Source organism: Falco peregrinus, chromosome 5 (genome assembly GCF_023634155.1).
Source record: "Falco peregrinus isolate bFalPer1 chromosome 5, bFalPer1.pri, whole genome shotgun sequence".
Classification (NCBI taxonomy): domain Eukaryota; kingdom Metazoa; phylum Chordata; class Aves; order Falconiformes; family Falconidae; genus Falco; species Falco peregrinus.
In genome coordinates this window covers 46,893,362-46,914,295 of record NC_073725.1, presented here as the reverse complement: position 1 = coordinate 46,914,295, position 20,934 = coordinate 46,893,362, and the positions used below count along the sequence as shown (strand labels likewise).

The 20,934-nt window shown below is 41.6% G+C and overlaps 1 protein-coding gene across 2 annotated transcripts in view; it reads left to right on the top strand.

Moving 5' to 3' along the window:
• Positions 1 to 7,653, top strand: part of MKX (mohawk homeobox) — a 48,833-nt gene extending 41,180 nt beyond the window's left edge. The window contains exons 6-7 of one of the 2 annotated variants that reach the window (XM_055806471.1): positions 4,874 to 4,907; positions 5,020 to 7,653. In XM_055806471.1, coding sequence (XP_055662446.1) covers positions 4,874 to 4,907; positions 5,020 to 5,206 — 221 coding nt within the window. In that variant the 3' untranslated portion in view covers positions 5,207 to 7,653. The remainder of the gene's footprint in view (positions 1 to 4,873; positions 4,908 to 5,019) is intronic. The other variant, XM_055806472.1, reaches the window with a different exon arrangement.
• The last annotated feature ends 13,281 nt before the right edge of the window (positions 7,654 to 20,934 follow it).

Here is a 20,934-nt window from a genome sequence, read left to right as displayed (position 1 = left end):
CCATCTTTGCTTTGTCAGTGTTACCTGATAACACAAAGCAGGGGTTTAAGCCAGTTGTTGCAGTTCGGCTTGAGCCGTGTGTAACACCAAGCGGGGGAGCAGCACGGATGCTTCTTGGTCCTACGTAAGTGGTTGGTCTTTCCTTTGCTCTTCCCAGCAGGGCCTTTAGGTGAAGTCAGTTCACCACCACACATGTGTGATATTCTTAGGTCAGAATTCTTAGATCCAAAGAATAAAATGTAACTGTAATTAACACTACTTAGCACGCCCCTGAAGTCATCCAAGTATATAAATGTTATTAGCCTGGACTCGGCCAACGGTAAGGGTCTGAACTGAATGTGCCACAAGCACCACATAGCCAGAGAGCCTTTGCATGGTGTATACTGGTGTAGGCCTGTGTGCTATGGCATTTATGTACTGGCTTTCTTCTCTGATAGCAGCTGCGGTGTGTAAAAGAGCACTGTGTATGTACTTAGATGTGTATCTTCCTGTGAATTATTTCTGTCCTGTTTTGACAACAGCCAGGTGTAATGACAATGTACTGGAGGTAAGTGATGCTGTTGTCCAGTTTAAGGATGGTTGCCTGCAAGAACCCTGGTGTTTTGTTTTTTTCTTTGGGTGGGCCTTTCTGATAGTAGAAGAACAAAAGAAAACATTTTAAATATAGGCGAAATCCTGGAAAATTCTGCTCTTAAATGCTTTTGAAATGGTCAGAGTATTGCCTAGGCATGTTGTCTTTGGACTTCTGAGACTCATTTCCATCTCTGCTAAAATGGGACTGCAGGCTACCTTGTAAGAGAGCTGTCAGGATCAGCCAGTGAATATTTATGAAGAATTTTTGTGGTGAAAAAAAATATATATGCCACATATATTATTAATAATTATGTGAGTCCTGAAAAATACCATACTGTATCACAAAGCTGGTATTGTCTGATGACTACACTCTTGGCACTGCATGCTACAGTAAACTGTATACTGAAAACTCATACTAATGGAAAGGTATACAGGATTCCATTGGTAAGTGATTTATAGTGACTTCCTATTATAAACAAGAGGGAACAAATATCCCGTCTTGCTGGTTTCTTTGGGCGGATGGTGAGAGCAGAAGGAGACATTCCTGGCCAGGCAAAAGCTGATTCTCTGGATGCTTACAACTGGAAGCAGAATGAAGCACCAGAAAGTGAGGTATAAATGACAATCCCTAATTATAAATGATTGAGTTTCCACTTTCATAGTGCTTAGAACTTTCCAGTTGTAGAGCAAACGACCACTATTTTAAATGATTTCCAAACTTGTACCAGGAAGATATTTAATATTTAATATTAAGTAGACTAACTACAGGATCTCAATATCTGCTTACCTTCAGCAGGTAAAAAAAACTTTTTTTGGGGTTTCAGTTAATAAATATGCTTTTGAGCACAACTGTAATTTGTTTAGGAAAGTTATTTGTGCTGGCCAGTGGTTGCTGTTGATACAGCTACATTCAGCGTACACCCTATCAAATAAGTCTTCGGAACAGTGGGGAGTATAATAACGCGTGAGCATTGGCTTTCTCTGGAGACACTTGACACATTGATCTGAGGTTGACTAGTCTGTAGGGGTTTAAGTTTTTGTGACAGCCTGCCTTGATCCAACTTGTGAGAGGACCACACTTTTTCAGGAGAGACAGGTGGCTGCCACCTAAAGCATGTTAAATTGAAGTTAACCACAGTGCTTTTTTCCATTCCTTCCATCACCATTTGCAGAGATGTTACCCAGTCCCAGTGCCATTTCCTCATTGCCTCAGAGAAGAAATCTAGGAACATGTTGTCTGATGATCAAGAAACTAAACATGTGCCATATGGAGAATGCAGTTCTTTGATTATGTTCATGAAATTGTCTCATTCAATGTCATCAAGTCTCATTGAAATATAGTTTGCAATTGCTGTGCAGATAGGTCAAATATAAAAAGTATTAATTATCAAAAGCTTTAATTAGTAATCCCGAGTTGAGCAGGTAGATTGTAAAAGATGAAGAAAAAGCAAAATTTGGGCAAGATTCACCTTTTTTTATTATTATTATTTGATAAAATTTTGTCATCTGTGTTCCCTCTCTGGTTAGTGAAGAGCCGGACGTGGCCAGACTGCTTTTCTTCCAAGCTGAGCTAAGCAGTTAAGGCTGTAGTTATGCCACCAGTTCAGTTTCCAAAGGGGAGATATGGTCCTCCCTTCATCCAGCTCTCAGCATATCCGCATGGATGGTAATGCTGCCCAAAGGGGAACAGTGGGAGGAGATGGCCGTAGAAGAGGGCTTTGCAAACTGGTTTTGCAACAGCACTCGGACGTTGAATTGCCATGTTAGGTGGGCTGAAACCATTTCTTAGAAGACATCTCTTGTTTGTGAATGGAGTCTGGATGGCTAGCCTGGATAAAGATACATGACTTAGATGGCAGGTTCATGGCAAGTGAGGTGAACCCTGCTCTTCCTTTTCAGTTGGATCAAGTTGGTTTGACTGGCAAGACATCAAGGAGACCAGGAGAATGGTCTTCGTCTCTCTCAATGTGGTTATCCCCATTCAAAAAAATGATGGTAATACTTACCTCCTTCACTAAGGGCTGTTCAGACAGATGTAAACTGCTTGGATGCTATGGTAGTGCGAACTGGGATATGCTGTCAGAGGTTTGGTGTAGCAGAAAAGGACTTTTGGCCAGAAAAAGGGGGCCTATGCTTTGAAATGATGGATTTTCAGGCTTCATTGTATTAACATGCTTTTGCAGCAGTTATTAGCAAGAGCTTTGCAAATTATCAATGATGGTTTTCTTGTAACCCAGTTTCGAGTTTCTTTGACATAAATTATTTGTTTGAAAAACCATAAAATCTGAATGGTATAAAAAAAAGACTTGTAATTCAGGAAAAATCTTCAGCAAAGTTGAAGAATGAGTAGCTCTTTGCTCCTGGGTTTTATTTTTTTGCTTTGCTACTGCTTTTATGTACTATGGGCAAGCCTTTTTCTTTTAGAGCTGGCTAAACACCAGTAAAAAATATTTGCAAATACTCCTTCAAATAAACGCTGGAATTGGAATGTGTGTCACCATTCACACCTACTTCCCTCAGAAGTTTGTACAAGCAATTTTTTTGTTCATAGGAAATATTTTCCAACAGCAAAAGAAACTGACAGATGCTTGAGAAAGGTGTATTTATATCCAGGTTTGCTCTGGCAACGACGTTCTCTATTACTTGTTGTTTCCATTTCTATACCTACTGACCTATTCAGTCTTAACCCTCTTCCTTAAAATTGTCTCTATTAAAAAAAAAAAAAAAGAAGCGGGGCTGAAAAATTATTTGTAGCCAAGTACAGCATGAAGAAGGAGACTTTTGGTGTCATTCAGTACCTCTCTCTGGATCACATGTTTCTTTTTTCCCTGGTTTCCTCTCCTTTGCATAGGTTGAACTTTCCTCTCTTGAATCCCATTCAAGCACTGATCTAGGAGAGCTTAAGAGATACTGATTTAAGATGTGCTCTTTTGGAACCAAATTTAAACCTCAGTCACTTGTGGAAATTTATTTATAAAGCTGTTTTGCAAAAGGATGGAGGCCTGCTAAATCAGACATCTTGGCAAACACCTGACCTCTGAAATTACAGCTGGTCTCCCTGCATTTCTTTGGTGAGACTGTGGTCTTCAGTGATTGCCTCCACGTGCTGGGGAGCGTGGCTGGGCTGAGTTGTTTGACGTGGGTTGGCTGTATGAGAAGATGGGCTGCTGGTTGGTGGTGGGCAAAGTCACTCCTAAATGGTGACCTACCAAGGGCTGCAATGTGCTTTGAGACCTATTTTGCTGGAAGCTCTGTTTAAAGAAAAAATCAACTTTTAATTAATAATCTGATGGAAATCTAGCAATAAGGTTGATTTGTAGTTGGGAATCCAGCCTCATATAGACTTTATGAGATTCATGCTGCATTTAGGGGCTTTGTGTAGCCTTTAATGCTTACGCAGTCGCTGTTTCTTTTATTTGACTTGCTCTCCATAGGTATTGCAGTTAGGCATCAGCTTCTTGCTCCTCTATAATGTGTTTCTGTGTCAGGATAGCAAGCCACTGAATAAAGCTTATACATTTCTGCCTGGCAAATACTTCTGGCTTCTCTGCGATGTGAGGACTTAATGAATGAACAAATGTGACTCTTGATGGGGAAGTGTAGCTTACGCCTGTGATGCAATTTCACCTTTGAAGGCTGTTAACCAGGTGTGCTTGTTACTTGTATCCTTCTCAGCCTGCCTCTGTGACTGAGTCGCAGCCTGGCCAAGGGGCACATTAAAAGCCACACACATCATATGTGCATGGGTGAAAGTCCTATTTTTAGTGCATACAAGAAGGCATTCACTGAAGGGCAATGAAGCTGATTTTTATTTTTAGGTTTTGCAATTCCTTATGTCCTTGGGACTGATGTTTTGAAAAACTAGCCCTGTCACCCTGCAAAATGTCGGTGAACCTCCAAGGCCAGCTTTGTTCTTACTGTTGCCAGGAGAACCTTTCCCCAGACAAAGGCTGGTGTGGGATGCGCTGAGCAGGGTTCGCACCAGTTCTGCCAGTGAGGTTCTGGTAAGGCTCAGTAAGGTTCTGCCTCACCAAAGCCTATTTCTGTAAGGTCATGTCTCAAGAGCCTCCCCACAGCATTTTATTTTTCTGTGCCCTGCTCCAGGCTTAGGCTAGATTTCACCAGGCAAATGCTTGCATGAAGCCAGGCCTTTTTATGTGTTGAAACAAAGATTTTATTTGGAAATCTGGTATCGATTTTGGAATTAATTTTGGGTTATTTTTCCATATGCATATTCCATAAACTTGCTTGTTTTAAAAACCATTACAAGAAAACAGACATCTTTCTCTTCTGTTTTCAGAAACTCTGGAGAATGGACCAAGTAAGTGTGAAAGGTGAGTAAGGGACTTAACCATTTTCCAAAATTACTGTTATTATTACAATTTCCCTGACATTGCGTAGCTATGTAAGCTGTACATGTAAATATTTGTTATTGCTTGAATCTAGCGCAGCTAACAGAAAAGGAACCAGCAAAGATGAAACATACTGGAAGGAGATCAACGCAGCTATGGCCCTAACAAACCTTGCCCAGGGGAAGGATAAACTGCAGGGAACCACCAGCTGCATCATTCAGAAATCATCACATATATCAGAAGTAAAGACTGTTAAAGTGCCATTAGTTCAGCAGTTTTAAAAGATGGGTCCTTTTTCTTTTTCCTGTCAAATGGACATTTTCCTTGCAGGATTGGTTTTCAGCAAAATCAGATTCACAGATAAGAGGCAAATGTGGAAAATAGGCCCCCTTTCACAGTATGGTCAGTTGAAAAAAATAAGGTTCCTTCTGACTCAGATGTTTTCATTGTATTAAATGAAATGTTCAATTGCTTCTATAAAAGGCATGTAAATTATAAAAAATCTGGTTTTATCAAAACATTAACTTATTTTATGTTAATCAAAGTGCGCATAGGACGTTTGCAATGCTATTACAGTAAGTGCCTTGCTTTCAAAAAATAAGCTATAACGTGGGCATAGTACAACAGTATTATGCCTCAAAATGACAATGCCATAATGCTTAAACTTTGTATATTATTCCAAGTGGGCTTAAGCAGCCTAGGGCTAAACACATTACTGCTGGAGGCCCTGGAGAGTTGTGCTTATTTGACTTGTACAAATTGACGAGTCTTAATGAAATTGTTACATCATTTTCTCTCTCTTTTTTTGATGAACAGTGTTATAAAAATTGTACAGTATGTTTTGTCAAAGTGACGATGAGGTTGTTATGCATGTTTCTTACCTGTATATGCAGTATATTAAAATACCAAAATCATTCCTTTGAAAAGTGCAATACTCTAGAACACACAAATTTAGGAAATAAGTTAATTGTTCAGATTATTTTGAACTTATATGTATGCTCCCAGCTGTGTTGCTTATTAAAGATTTCTAGTTGAGAAGGTTAGCCAGACTAGCTGTAAATTCAAGTTGAATTTCTATAATTTTGAAGCTTTGCTAGTGACTTACTGAGGTTTTCATAGAAGTGAAATTGATTTCTTCTTGTACAAAACTAAATCTATAGTGCCATTTATGATTTGCAATGGAGCTCAAAAAGTTTCCATGGTGGAACTTACTACTTTAATGTGGTTTAAACATTTTTATTTTGTAGGTACTGCATAAATGAAGGCAGTTGATTGACAGTTCACATTTCAATGAGAAAAAGTTATAATATAAACTATCAAAGTCCAAAGTAGAAACACAAATAGGAAATGAAACATTGAAAAATCTCAGCATTTAAGGTGGGAGGGTTTTAAGTAGATACTGAACAATGTATGAGATGTTATGTCTCTAAACTTGACTGCTATTGAGTGTAATAACTAGCATAAAACCGGGTTTATTTTTAAGTTTTATTGGGAGGTGTACAAGTTATTCTTAAGTCATATAACAATAGTCTAATGAGGTTTACAGCACTTGAATCAACAGTGGCAAAGCCAAAACCGATTGATACTGAATCAGTTACAGAAAACTGGAAGAGAGCTGATTGTTGCTAGGATTTGGATTTTTTCCTGTGGGTATCCTGTCAGGTTTTTTCCTACTTATCCCTTTCCTTGTTTCTCTTTTTGGTGAGCCATCAATGAACAACACGGGACTTCAGTCCTGCTCCCACTGAGTTTAATGGCAGAACTCCCACTTCAATGGAAGCAGGGCTGTGCCAATGATGAAACTAACTTGCAAGTAGAGGCTGTTTCAGTTGCACTAAAATAGTCAAGATACATTGCAAATTATCAGCCTTGGTGTGACTCCTTAGGAAACTTTTTGATGTAACATAACATGTTGTTGGGTTTATTTAGTGTACAATGAAAATGATTTGATATGAAAATATTTTGTACATATATATTTTTACTTTGTTTTCTAAATTGCTGATTTGCATTGACTTAAAGTGCCAAGCAAGAAATGTATGTCATGACTGTATGAACAGTTGAAGTATATGTTTTACTGACTTGCATCATTATATGTCTAAGATTCCATGACATTAATTTTTGATACTTTACTGGATTTTGACATAATAATGTGAGTTTATAATTAATAGCAGAGTTAATACTTCACTTTTGTTCATACTATTATAAGTTATTCTGGTATTAAATATTTTGTGACAATAAATTGATGGTTTTGACAAACTTTTCTGTTAGAAATATTCATAGTGTTTCTGTCTGTATAAATGACAACAAAATTTGTCATGTAAAAAAGGTACTTTTGGGGACTTCTCTGGAGTAAAACTAGAGAAGACAAGCCATTGTGTAAACAACTTGTTCATGGTTCTTTTTTTAAATGATCAAAGCACAAAGAATAATCTGTAGAACACATCAAGTGGGTTTTACATTCAAAAAATACTTGGCATAATTTCTTGTTACTATTTCCTTTAATTTATTTTTTTCTACTGCTGCTTTAGAGTTTTCTGAAAACACAAATTCTAATGAATTATGTGTGTGTCTTTTTTTAAATAACAAAAATCACGATCAATGCTGAGCCAACAGCTAATGAAGACTCAATAATTATTTATGATATCGGAAAAACAAACATTATTACTATTGCTCTTCTTTGTTTCAATATATGTAACCATTTTAGTAAAATAAATAACTGCAAACAACATCTTGCTGGTCTGAATTAAATATTCATTTATCTGTCCTTAGTCATTTGCATTTCTGGTTTCCCGCTGTAGTCAGGGTTTCTCTATACTGGGATGCAAGTATGGGATAGTCAAAGACAAAACAGGAGTGCTACTCTTTTGATTAATAAACCTTGCGCTGCATGGTTATGTGAAGTAGTTTCACACGTCCCTGATGAAAATGACTGTTCAGCAAGATTATGCTAATGACTGCTGGTGGCAACATGGCACGATGCTTATAAATCCTTCACACTGGAGGAGCGCAGCAGGAAGCCATAGCTAATGTCCTGAGGCACTGGAGAAGGTCCCTAAGCTGGGAAAGACTTTGGTCATTTAGGGCTCTTTATGAGTACAGGCTACATTTGTCTGTGGTGCCATGTATCTATACACTGGCTGCGGAGCCTTAGTGGAGAAGGAGATGCAATCAGCCCATCTAGAAGTTCAGCGCTCATAGCAACGAGAGCCCAGTGCAGCTGGGCTCCTAACTTCTGTGCCTCAGGAATGTTCTCCAGGTATACAGGAGGAGTGATAACTAAGGTTTTGGTGGGCAGTTGGCACTTTCAGGATTTATGTCCTGCTTATCTGTGACGTAATTATACCACTGTAATATCTGTGGCCATCCAACATGTCTGTGGAGGTCTGGATATTCAGTTGATATGCGAGTTCCCGAGGGAATATGTACAGCCTGACTTTCGCTGTTGGGAATGCATAGAAACACCCTCATCCTAATGATGCTGAGCTTCTTGGCATCTACTCTGCACCCAAGTCTGACATGGAAAAAACAACTCATTCTGCTCCTACCTACTCTGTCACATCATTTGCAAGAGCTGAGCACTCCCAACCTCATAAACCACTGAGAGTAAGGGGAGTTCCAATTGTGCCAAGCTCTTAGTAGTTAGTTAGAATATACGTTGGGATCAGGACTACAGTCTCCTCTACAACAGCTACAACAGAGCTATAGTTCTCACTTTGTGGCTTCATTTTATTAGTTGGTGGCCTGATGTATAAATATGTGCACCAGGTGAAGCAGTTCCACCAGGGAGACTGAGAGCAAGTCCTGGGACAACACATGGACCATTTTGAGGACATTTGTTAACTTTGTGGCTTAAGTTTTGATTTGGAGTTTGGCAAAGAATGGCAGCTAAACTTGGATGTCCGCATGCAAGTGCATGAAGTAACGGCTGCAGTGTGGGTTAGAAGGAGAAGATAGGGAAGGCAGGTTGATAGCACCTCTGTACTATGCAAGGAAGAATAGATTTAGCTTAGACCAGAGGAAGGGCTGTGTGGGCTTAAACCTGTTTCTTCATTGTCGCTTTACCCAGCTAGTTTTTCATTACGTGCCCTGGCTTTGATGAATTATGTTTTTATCCACCTAAACTATCCATCAGTGGAGATCCACAACACCAAATGTGAGATACTATTACAGGAAGCAGCCTTGATTATAAAAATGAGTGGGATCTCTGATAATCGTGACCTTCCAGAACTCACCATACTCTTAATGCCCAGAAAGTCCTTCTTTGTACCCACTGCAACATCCCCAGCAGTGGGAGAGAGGGTAGGACTCATTCTACGTTAGTCAAAATGGGACCTGCACCAGGGAAAGGAATTTCTGGCTGCCCTGGGAACACTCTGAAGCAGCAGGGAGGTGCCTTCTCTCCCTGTTTCACCACAGTGAGCAAATACTGGCATCAGGAATCACTCAGTGCTGGTCAGGGCTGTTGGGTAGCACGCCAGCAGGGTCCACTGCACCCTGCCTACCAAGGCACTGCCGAGCTGTGGGGCTGCAGCCACCCAGCTCAGACCCTCCTTCAGGAATCCATCCAGAGGTTTTCAGGCTCAGCGGTGCCTGTTTCTTTTGGTCTTGAGGAAGCTCTGGGCCATAATCCCCTGCATGGCTTCCAAGGGCTGGAGGAGACAGGTGTATCTATTGGTAAGTCCCCTGTGTGGGGTGGAAAATGAGATTATGACTAGTCATCCAGCCTCCCAAAGCTGCAGTAGATCTACTACAAATTGAGCTCCAGCAGGGTTATACAAGTCTTACTCATAATCTGCACATTCAAAAGAGCGCTGAGGACCTCAGAGCAGCCCTGGCAGAGCCAGGATCTTGGTAATGCCAGGAGAGAAAAGCAGTTAAACCAGCAAAGCTTGTCAGTGCTCCCTGGGCTGGGTGCTGTTGCAGATGCCCACTTGCTGTGTGGCAAAGGGAAGGGTGCAGCTGTCTTCCATCACGGCTGACTTTCTCACACCTATGGATGTTTTTCGCTGTGAAATCTTACGTTCTGCTATGAAGCCTTCAACTCTGTTGTGCTTCCACTCAGTCCTTAGTGTTTTCTTAAACCCTCACCTCTTACTTGCAGGAAAATGGGACCTAAACTTGGCACAGACTGAGGACAGCAGACCCTCCAGTAGTCCACCAGACCCTCCAGTAGTCCACAAGCAGTGGGCACCAATTCAGTGGTCATAGTGACAAGTTCAAGCATGACAGACCCCTGATTTATTCCTGTTACTATGAACAATCTGACACTTAGACAATCAGAAAGAACCTCAAAGGGATCCAGGCTCCTAACTGAACACATCCGAGCATTGCTGAAGGTCTGAGGGCCAAAGCATGTTTCCACAGCCAAGTGCAGGCAGTTGCATACCTGTACTGAGCCAGCTGGACAGAAACGTGGCCTGGTTCAGAAACTGGGTAACGAAGTTTGGAGTCAAGCCTGAGCTGCCACATCAAGGTCCCCAGCAGAGCACCACTGGACGTAGCACCGTGTTAATATATCTGTGCAGCTTTTGGACCATGGCTTGTTCTATGCCTTCACTTCCCACAGCAACGGCCTCAAATTTCTCTGGGCTCCGGAGCAGCATTGCAAAGAGGACAATAATAGTCCTCTGCACAGCTGAGCTGTTGTTTGTACAGGGACACTTGACAGCTGGGTGAGCTGTGATGAAATACCTCCCTAGTTAGCTAGGGCAGGAGAGTGAGATGAAGCATGATGCAAAGGGCTGAATTGCCTGAGAGCACCGCTTTGACAAGCTGCAAGGGACGCTACAGGAATCCAGTCTGATGAGTTCATGTTGTACGAGTCGGTTTGCCAGTGTCTGGGTGTGCTTGATCCCCATTAGCAGCAGAATTGAGACCCAAACGCACAGCTTTCACAGTGCTGGGTTGCTGAGCCAGTGTTTAGTTTTGGACCCCATCTTGAAACTCCTCTTGTTTAACAAGAAGGGAGGAGGTTGGCTAAAATACAAGTACCTTGTGAAAAAAAAGAAGAGGGGAAAAAAAAAACAAGTGGAAAAAGAGACATGAATGCCTAATGCAACAGAAAAAAAAAAAACAAAAACCCAACCCAAACCTCCTTAATGTTGCTGTTATGTCAGCTTGGGTTATTGGCAGTGGAAGTGGTTATTGGCAGCGGAAGTTAGACCTGGCTCGAGGCTAATATAACTCATGCACCTGACTTTTTAAAAGGAGTTGAGATCTGGTTTCTTTATGGATGGGCTTTTTTTCATTTGTGGTGTTGGTCCCTTCTTCAAGTTTCCTTCACTTTCCTTTCAGCCTGTTTTGGACTTGATTCTCCTTCTGTCTTTCTTGCATGAACAGTCTCTTGTTATATGCAGACAGCAATGGGATCCTTCATGCCAAAGCTCACTCTTCTGGGTTTGCAGTTTCTAGGGCCATATAGATGAAGGACGTATGATTCAACAAGCTGGTGTTCAGTGACAAAGTCTGGTATCTCCCTTCTTCCAGCTCAGGGCCAGTGAACATATGAAATCTCAAGAGCGTGCAATAGAGGCTCTTCAACCAGCAAGCTCCACCATCTATCACTTCACTCCTAACTACTACTGCTTTTGGCTATCTTAACTCCCCAAAGGACTGTCAATTTAACCATAACTACCTAAGAACTGCCAAGTCTCATTTTATGAGCTGCTGTTGAGAGTTTAGCTATTTAAGGCTGATTTTAAACAATTTTTATTGGCACTTCGTGGCATGTGCCTGATTTACAGTGCTGTAAATAACCACAAATTAGGGAAATTTCTTTCTTTACGGTAAAGGCACATTATCTTGAGCACAAGAAAGGTAGTTTGTTGGTGAAGAACTGGAGTGCAGGCTCTTTCCTGCCACACGTTTCCTGTGTGAGCCCAGGCAAGCCTTGTCCTGGGTTTGGTCCGTGCAGAGTTGCTGGCTGTCTCCCCTGGGGACACTCTAAGCTCCAGGGAATGTGGAATAAGGATCCCATCTATGGGATGTCTCTCACTGCTCGGTTGCTACTGTGATGCTCTGAAGGTAGGAAAGAGCAGTGCTGTTTTGTAAGTGGTACTCTCAGTTTAATGCACTTAAAGAACTGTAGGTATCTGATGTCGTGTAATCAAAATTGCATTTCAGAGCAGGCATGACCTTTTGCAGTACTTCATCTCTTCACAGACTGCAGCAGGAGAATAAGCTACTACAAGAAACCAGATGCGCAAACCTGACAAGGCTAAAGTCAGGGAAGACAAACCGCTCTCTTGAGAAACAAGACATTAGGTACTATACCAAGAAGAGACCTCGTGGGCTCAGGCCACCACTGCCTACCTTCCTTTGTAACATCAAATGAGGCTCACACTGAAGCACCTAGAAAACCTCATCCTAGGAAGTGGTAAACATGTCTTTCCAGGTTATAAAAGAATTCTTGCAGTCCAGGAATTTGTGGATGTAGAAGTTCAGGTGTAAGATAAGATGCTTCACTGAGGACCATCCCTGTGACTTGGGGACATTCAATAAAGCTGTCTGATCTTCCTTATATGAACTGGTTTGAGGGTGAGAATCTTCACTCAAAGGGGTTTTAAGCTACTTTTTCGCACCCTTTGTAGCCTTTGCCAGCCAGACCTGAAAACAAGAATGTGCTTATCATGTTCAGAAAAAATCCAGAAGTCATGCAGCAAAAGTCAACCCTGCCAGAGGACAGCAGATCTACAGACACCTTACTGGAGGCTTCAGTGCCTTCACTGCACTGCACCGATGGATTCCTCTTCAACAGTAAATTCACATTTGATGTCTTCACATACAGAGAGAAGTGAAGCCAGCCTTCTCTTCACAGGGAGGAGTGAGGGTGTATAACTGAAATACATGGCTAAGCACTTTGGGCAGCACTTGAAATGTGAATCTAACTTTGGGGATCTTGTGAAATGGCCACAAAATATGTGGCCAGATTTTAAAATGTTCCAAGTACTCAATGGCAGCCAGTGTAGTCGTGAAAAGTGGTCAGCAGTGTTTCAGCTAGATCTTTGCAAATAAAATGCCAGGTCAGCAAAATGGAAACATTTTGTGGAACAGGACAACTGTGTTTAATATCTTTGGATTTCTTTTAAGAAAGCTTGGAGATCATCAAACCCCAAAATTTCTTTCTTTTTTTTTTTTTTAATGAAGAAGTCTAGTTTTCCAGATTAATTTTTTTTTTGTCTTGAAATGTAAGATAATTATAGTAAAAAAGGTTGAAATCGAAGCCAAAATATAAATCATTGAAACTTATCAAAACATTGAGGTTACCAAATTATGTTTACTGTGATTTTTAAAATGTTCCTTTGGCCATTCATATTCATTTGTTTATATATTTACACTTCCCAACCCATTTTAAAACAAGAAGGTTTTAACATCTCAAAAATTTCCACAGGATGGAAAAATACACACACACACCCCCCCACAGTTGCATGGAAGAATTTTTAATGCTCAATGTTTTGAAAATGAGAGCAATTTTGCATGGTGATCTGTGAATATAAAAGTCTGTATTTCAGTACTTGATTTTGAGAGTACTAGTTTTTATGCTGAATCATTTCAGCAAGCACGATGCTGCTTTTGCTGTAGGTCACCTTTGTATCAGTGTCCCGTTGCCTTCAAAAAACCAGGGTTTAAGGGAAACAGAGACTTTTGCTTCTCTCGGGGATGATGAAAAGAATTTGCATTTGGCTGGAAAATTAAGACAGTGAGCAGAGCATTTGCTATTACTCCTCATCCTTGGAGAGCAGACACCTGCTGTGGTAATGGAGGAACCTATGTGATGTTAGTTCATGCCTGTTGATTACAAATAATGGAGAAAGCAAGAGAAGGCAGGGGTGTCAGACTGAAGTTGGAATCCCCACCACTTAAAAAGAGACCGCAACAGCAATAAGAAATGCATGTCTCAGTGGTCAGTGTAATGGCAACCAGAAAACTCAAGAGTGGTCCAAGATTTGCTGCAACACTTCACTGGCAGTGAAACCCTGTGCAAAAAAAATGTGACAGAAACCCAAACAGCCAAGTGTCTCTACATGCTTCAGGATGTAGAGCAAAGAAAATCTTAGTCATTTCCAGTCCTTTAAACCCCTGACTACACTCCTGAAGCTGACATCTGCTGAGAAGGGTGCCAGTAGGTGGGCAGCAGAACGGTCTTGAGAGCAACCTGCCCAGGCTGGTGTAACCCCATCAGGCCATGTCCAGGGCCAAACCGGAGGAGGCTCTGTCTGGAAAGTCTGGTGCTTTTGTCACTTTGAAGTATGTAAAGTGTTACACAGTTACAAGTTATATTTACTCACTGTCTCTCACCTTTTAAATATAAGCTTTCCTTTATGGTCTTAGTTCCCAGAAAAGCACATTTCTGTTACTGCTACCTCAAACAAGGCTACTTGCAATAAAAGTGTTTTCTGTGTATGCATTTCTATATAATGCAGTCAGTATCAACCATCTTCTAAGAAGCTTCAATCAGATTCCCTTTCAGGAACAAAAATACAAGAAGGTTGCAATTTTTTTGCAATTTCCTAATAGGCAGCTGAGGTGGGAACTCTATACCCAATTTATAACATGAAATATTCCCTGTATCTGTTTCACAAGGACATGTACCAGCATAAGAGTGGGATTTGGTGGAACCTGGATTTACAACTGGAAATTAAATACAGGCATATGGAAACATTATTATGTAAACTAATACTTAGCTACTTCTTGCTGTGTTCCCTCAACAGCAACAAAATGGTAGCATGGAAACCAAATGCCAAGTGTAATTTTTTAAACCTGTTCTATGAGAATGAGAAGAAAAACAGTCCCATGCAGAACCAGGAAGGACTTGTTACTTTTTCATCTGTGAAGTCTTAAATGTCACAGCCCCTGGGCTGAATTCTCCTTTCATCAAAACCAATGGAGCTTTGATATTGGTTTCCACTTGAGCATGAAAGATCCCAGAGACTCCGTTTTTCACCTCTTACTGAGAACCCTGGCAACATATCTCGATGTCTTTCTTTCATTTGTTTTGGTGGCTCCCATTGCTGAGGTCAGAAGTACACCTCAGAGAAGCTGTAGCTCAGAGACACACTGAGGAGCAAGCCTTCAGGTGCTGGTGATTCAGCATCGCTCTAGCCTGAGGCACTGCTTCACTAACCCAGACAGGAGGGCAAATCACAGGCAAAGTGCTCTAAGACACAAAGTCCCCTGCATCTGTGTTTCACCCACTTCTTCAGTCCCTGCAGGTCAGCCAGGACACCACCACTTGAGGCTCACCTGCACCCAGATCCTGCCTACACCTTCTCTGCAACAGTAGGTCAGTAAGAGACATGGCTGCTCTTGATCCTGTAGGGCAAGGTAAGCAGCCCCATATCTGGCTGTTTTCACTGTACAAGGGTGCCCACTGCTTCTCCAAAACAGGTTCCACCCATCCACACAGGGGACATACTGGAGAAGTCCAGATGGTTGGCTGACATCTCTGGGAACTGCAGGAACAGCCAGTTGAGCTGTGCATAATCACCTGAAAGACAGCAAGGTACTAAAAGTAACAGTCAGCACAGGCTTCTTATAAACAAATCACATAAACCAATTTAATTTCTTTCTGTGACAGTACAGCGAACTGTCAGTATGGAAGAATTGCAATGCATCAGACAGCTACTGGGAATCTAGTTAGGCTTTTAGCGACATCTTACATGAAATTCTCATAAATAAGCAGAGGAAATATTGTGGCACCATCAAGACTGTATAAAAGAAGTTGAAACTCAGAGAAGTTACTAGAGACTCATTGTCAAAATGGAAGTATTCATCAAGGGCTTTCACAGAGTCTGTCCTCGGCTGTTTGTATTTTCACCAGTATTTCATCAATATTTTCATCAATAGCTTGGCTAAAGGAATAAAGGAGAGGTTCCCCAGCTGTGCCATATGTACTATTAGTTTTATACAAAGGGTTCCTGGGGGGCATGTAGTCCAGCAAAGGCTTCTGGCTGCTGCCACCAGTGCGTGCTCCCTCTTCATGGTGGTCTTGAGCAGAAAAAAAGCGCATCTGCTGAAATGCAGAATCTTGTCACATTTCTTGTTGTCAGCTTGGTGCCCCTTACAAGTACCTCGGCAGCCAGGGTTAGAATTTAAGATTACCTGATACACTGGTGAAATGGCCTGTAAAATAACAGAATTAATCAACTGTATTGCAAGGACCTGCGAACAAAAGTGATGAACTGCATAGGGCGTGGGGAGGTAGCTGGTTCCGCAGGAGCAGATGATAGCTGTTCACAAGGTGAAGATGATCCAATCCTGCTATTGTGAAAAAAGAAATGACACACTGTGTTGTACATTTAGGTGTTGGTTGGGCTATATGACATGTAACTAATTCTTCTGCTTTGCTGAGCTGTGTTGGGGTTGCACTTACAAAAAATAGGGACCAACTGGAGGCACCCACAGTTACCAGATTAGGAGCAAGCATGAACTGGAAAGAAGAACTGACTGATCTGGGGTTATTGAGTGTAGAGAAGATAACAATCTTCAGGTATATGTGGCCAGCAAAAGGGAATAATCTGTTCTCTGTACCACAGTACAGTTGAGTAATAATGGGGTTTAACTGCAGCAAAGGAGATGGTAGGTGAGTTACTGGGTAGAACATGCCAACAGCAGAAGGGGGATCAGATGGGGAAGCACTGGAATACATTGCTTGTGTGGGTGGTAAACCTCCCATCACTGAAGATTTTTTTAAGAACAAGTTAGGGAGGTATTAATCAGGAATTAAATAGGTGTAACTGATCCTACTTTGGGGCAGGATGGCCTCTTCAGGTCGCTTCCCCATCCTTATTTTCCATTTCAGCAGTCTGTCTTATAATCATGGCATGTAGGTCTGTTGCTCAGTAGATGGTTAAAAGAAGGAATAGCAGCTGGTTTACTCCTTCGGTTTTAGGAGGTGTGTTTACATTCCAGGTGAAAGAGTGGAGAGGAAGGACAGTGTGTTCTGATCCCACCAGCCAGCCAGTGGAGGAGACTGGGCAGCCATCCACTGGAGGCTGTTTAACTTTCCCAGCCTTTCAGAGCCTAACATAAAGGACAAAGGTGGCTCCCAGATGGAAGACAACAGACCTGAAAAACATGGAAACTGACAAAGAGGGATGTACATTTAACATGAAAGTTAGAATTGCCAGAAGAAGAAAGCAAGGAAATTTCCAGTTAGGTGCAATGGAACAACTCCTGAAGGATCAGTAAGTGCTTTTGGCCTCCACAGAAAATACTTGGGCAGAAACCCTCCAGAAGGTATGTTTGTTTTGAGCAGAACCTGGAGTTCCCGCACCAAGCTTTCTGGAGGCTGCATTGCAGGGTTAGCCTATATTCCCTCTAGTCAATGTCATGGGAGACTGAACATTTTCACTGTGTTCTGGAGCCTGACACAGGCAGACAGACCACAAAGAAAAACACAGGAACAGATCCTATAAGCTGCTTCAAGTAACACTTGCTCCAGAGCCTCTGGTGAATGCTGAGAAATTCTAGTTTCACAAAAGATGCCAACAGGGGAAGAAACTATTTCACAGTTTGCCTCAAGCTTCAAAAGGGGTTGCTGAACATGTTAACTGACACGCTGTTTGACAGGCTGGTTTGTGGTCAATGACGCCAACTAACAGGAAAACAAACGCCTGTAGTTCGAGTGGGGATTCACACTCTGCGCCACAAAGCCAAGGAAATTGCTGCTGGTGGATCCCCAGAGCTGCTCTATGAGAGCACGCAGGCCAGCAGGATGTGTAAAAAAACATCAGGAATGTTCCTTATGTGACAAGACGGATCATTCAGAAGCAAGGCTCTGCTGGGAGTGAAAAGACTTGGTATATTGACTCAAAGGGACAGTTTGAATATGTTTCTAGGTATGAGCAGCTCACTACAGAAAGAAACTGGTGGATAGGGAAATGGGGAGGCGGGAGTAGGAGGCAAAGCGAAGTCAAGCTATGCACAAAGATGGAGATCGAGCCAGAAATTGAAAGGGGGGAAAGTAAACCAGAATTTAAGTCTTGCATACATTCATTATGATAAGATTTTTTTTCATTTTTTTTGCAAGCACCGGCAATTCCATTAGCCACATATACACAATCACTTTTGATACAAAAGAGACAAGAATTTTATTACCGTTGTATCAGATCCAGTCACTATAGCAAATTCAATCCCCTTTCTTGCCAGCTACATGATTCACAAGGTGTTTGCTGCAAAGGCTGATGATCCGACTGTTTGTGTGTGCCGAATGAGCTATTCTTGATGTGAAGGACTTGCATAAGTGGTCAGAAACGTTCGGGAGGATGATGAAACCTGAAACAGATCCAAGCGCAGCATGATAGAAATAGGCTTTGGCTCTCGAAGTAGGAAAGAGGAATATCACAGATACTGCTAATGGGATCTGGTTATTAAGCTAAACTACCGGTCATGGAGGATGGAAATCAGTCAAATGCCTTAGATCTGAAAGATCTGACCAACATGGGACATTACCTGTTAGTGAACATGGATTCCTCCCTCTGACTCCACCTGGTGCCAAGGATTAAAGAGACCCTGATTGTGACTTGCCAGTATTTCAGTGAGACTACGAGTTTAGTTGTTTATTTAGGCCAACATCCATTTTCTTGTATTAAGATTCTGCTCCTTTAACAAGAGTTGCAAAAAACAACTTGTGACAGCATACTTACTTATGGAAATGGTAGAAATGTCTCGTGAGATCCTCACAGGAGCAATTGTGTGATACTGATACTGTTGTCTGTCTCTTGGCACCAGAGTTTTACCAAATGGCTTTTGAGAGGTCTGCCTGGAAAATATAGTATTCACTCCATAGTCAGAATGAAAGAGCATGAGAGGTCAAGAATCTGTAGCTGGTCCTTTAAGAAACTATAGTCTGGGCATATGTAATGACAAGATTTTTCTCTATTTCTTAGAACTGCTGGACCACCTATTTTTCAAATTACCAGCAAAAGCAACACAGCAGTAGATGTTCCAGTTCCTGACAATTATTATTAATAATTATTTAATTTCTTTCTTCAAACTACTGAATTAAAGTGCAGACTTTGGTCCTCAGTTAATTGCAGGTCAGAATTAATTCTGCCTTTTAGTTACCAAGGGACAATGTAAAGCCCTAAGCCACCACAATACATTCGTCTACAATTTTCTCCCTCCCCCCTCGCACTTCCCAATACATCTTTGCCACTTTGTAGATAAAGCTTTTCCAGAGATGGGTTGACTTTTACAGAGCCTGGCTCAATAGGGCACAGGGCTGAATGATGACTTCTTTGTGACAATGTTTACTACTCAAGAAGAATAAGTTACTAAATAAGAACAATCTCATAGGGTTTAAGCACACTTTGATCTTGATTTACCGAGGCACTGGCTGTGCCATACATTTCCATTGAGTGGGATCTGTATTTTTTGGATGGGGGGGTGGTGGGGGGTGCGGTGACACACTTCAAAGGCAAAAGGCTATGAACATGTGGATAAGAAGATTTGTATTTTGAGTGCTGCTGAGTATTTGTGTAGACAAAAAAGATGTTGCTTTTGAGATAACACTGGAGCTGCACAGAGAGACTGAAAAGATAAAAACCAGCAGTGAATGGAGCCCTGAAATGCAAATCCAAACCCACAACCGGCATTCACAATCCAGCTGAGAGAGGCTTTTTATTTACTTTTCCATGCCATCGAGTGCAACAATTAATGTACTCCTGATACATAAATACATACACACATGACATTAAGTAATATCCTGCTGATTTGCAATGCTCCCCAGGCCTCACCCCCTCCCTACTGGCACCCCCCCACCCCCCACCCCCCAGCCATCCCTCTTCTGCTCTGCAGTGGCACAGCCCTAGGGTACGTAACTGAGAAACCTCTGCTTCAGACAAGGGAGAAAGCTTCATGAATCACTAAACAACACTTCTCAGGTGGGAAAAGCACATTCTTTGTTCCTCTACGTGGAATTAGAAAAATATGTGTAGAAGTAAAGCCCTGAAAGCCCCGGGGGAGCAATTGCTCTCTTTCTTTTTTGGTTTTGTTGAGCTTGTGAGTTTTGGGGTGGTTTAATTAAAGGTCTTAAAATTCTTTAACACTAACATTGAAATGCTTCATATTTTTCCCCCTGTACTTGCAGAGTTTCCGTCCTCCCCTCTCTCTTGTGTCATTTTTACTCTGCAATAAAACAATTGAATTACACGCTGGTACATAAATATTGGCAGATTTTTAGGCTTGCTGGTTTTTTTTACTCAGCCTATTGGGCAAACAGCCTAGAAAGGCTAAGTTATTTGCCAGAGTCTGAATTTCTGGCAAACAGTGCAGATCCACTACAAATCTCAAATCATATTTCAGGAATGCCGTGCTTCTACCGCACCTTTCCAACTCTTCTCTCTGTGCACTAATGACTATTATGGGGAAATGCGTTCCAGAAATGTGAAAATCAATGTAGTGGGAAATGTACCAAAACCACCTTTCCACTTATACAATCTCAGTTGTCCAAGAAACACAATTAATTAGTGTTATTGAGCTGTTTAGCTCCCCAATAAAAGCTTTTTGAGTGATTATATGAAGAACCATTGGTATGGGAGACTTCATACTGAAGTAATTAATGGAAGTTGATTATATTCTGACAAGTTAAACACAGGTTTGTTTGATATTACACACACATGGAAAACACATGCGCTATTGAGCTCAGTACCTAGGAGTTTAGATTAATGGTGTTGATGAATTATGTGGAGATTATATACTTTGCAGACATATAATGGACCTGATTTTGAAAAGCAGGCTCTCATTTTGCTCCTGCAATTTTGAGGGTGTGAATAATTGCAGGTGATTTTCTAGCAGCTAGACATCTCGCTGCCTGGTTGAATTCCTTCGGGCAGAGGTCATGCCTGGTTTTCCATGAGGCACCAGAAGGCACCAGGACAGTGCGTGCAGACACTGAAAAACAAACCTACACTTGTGCTGCACGCTGGGGCCACAGTGACCAGCAAGGAAAACTGGTTCAATGCACAGCTGTGACAGCTGAGGCGGGACTTTCAAGAAATCTACTAAG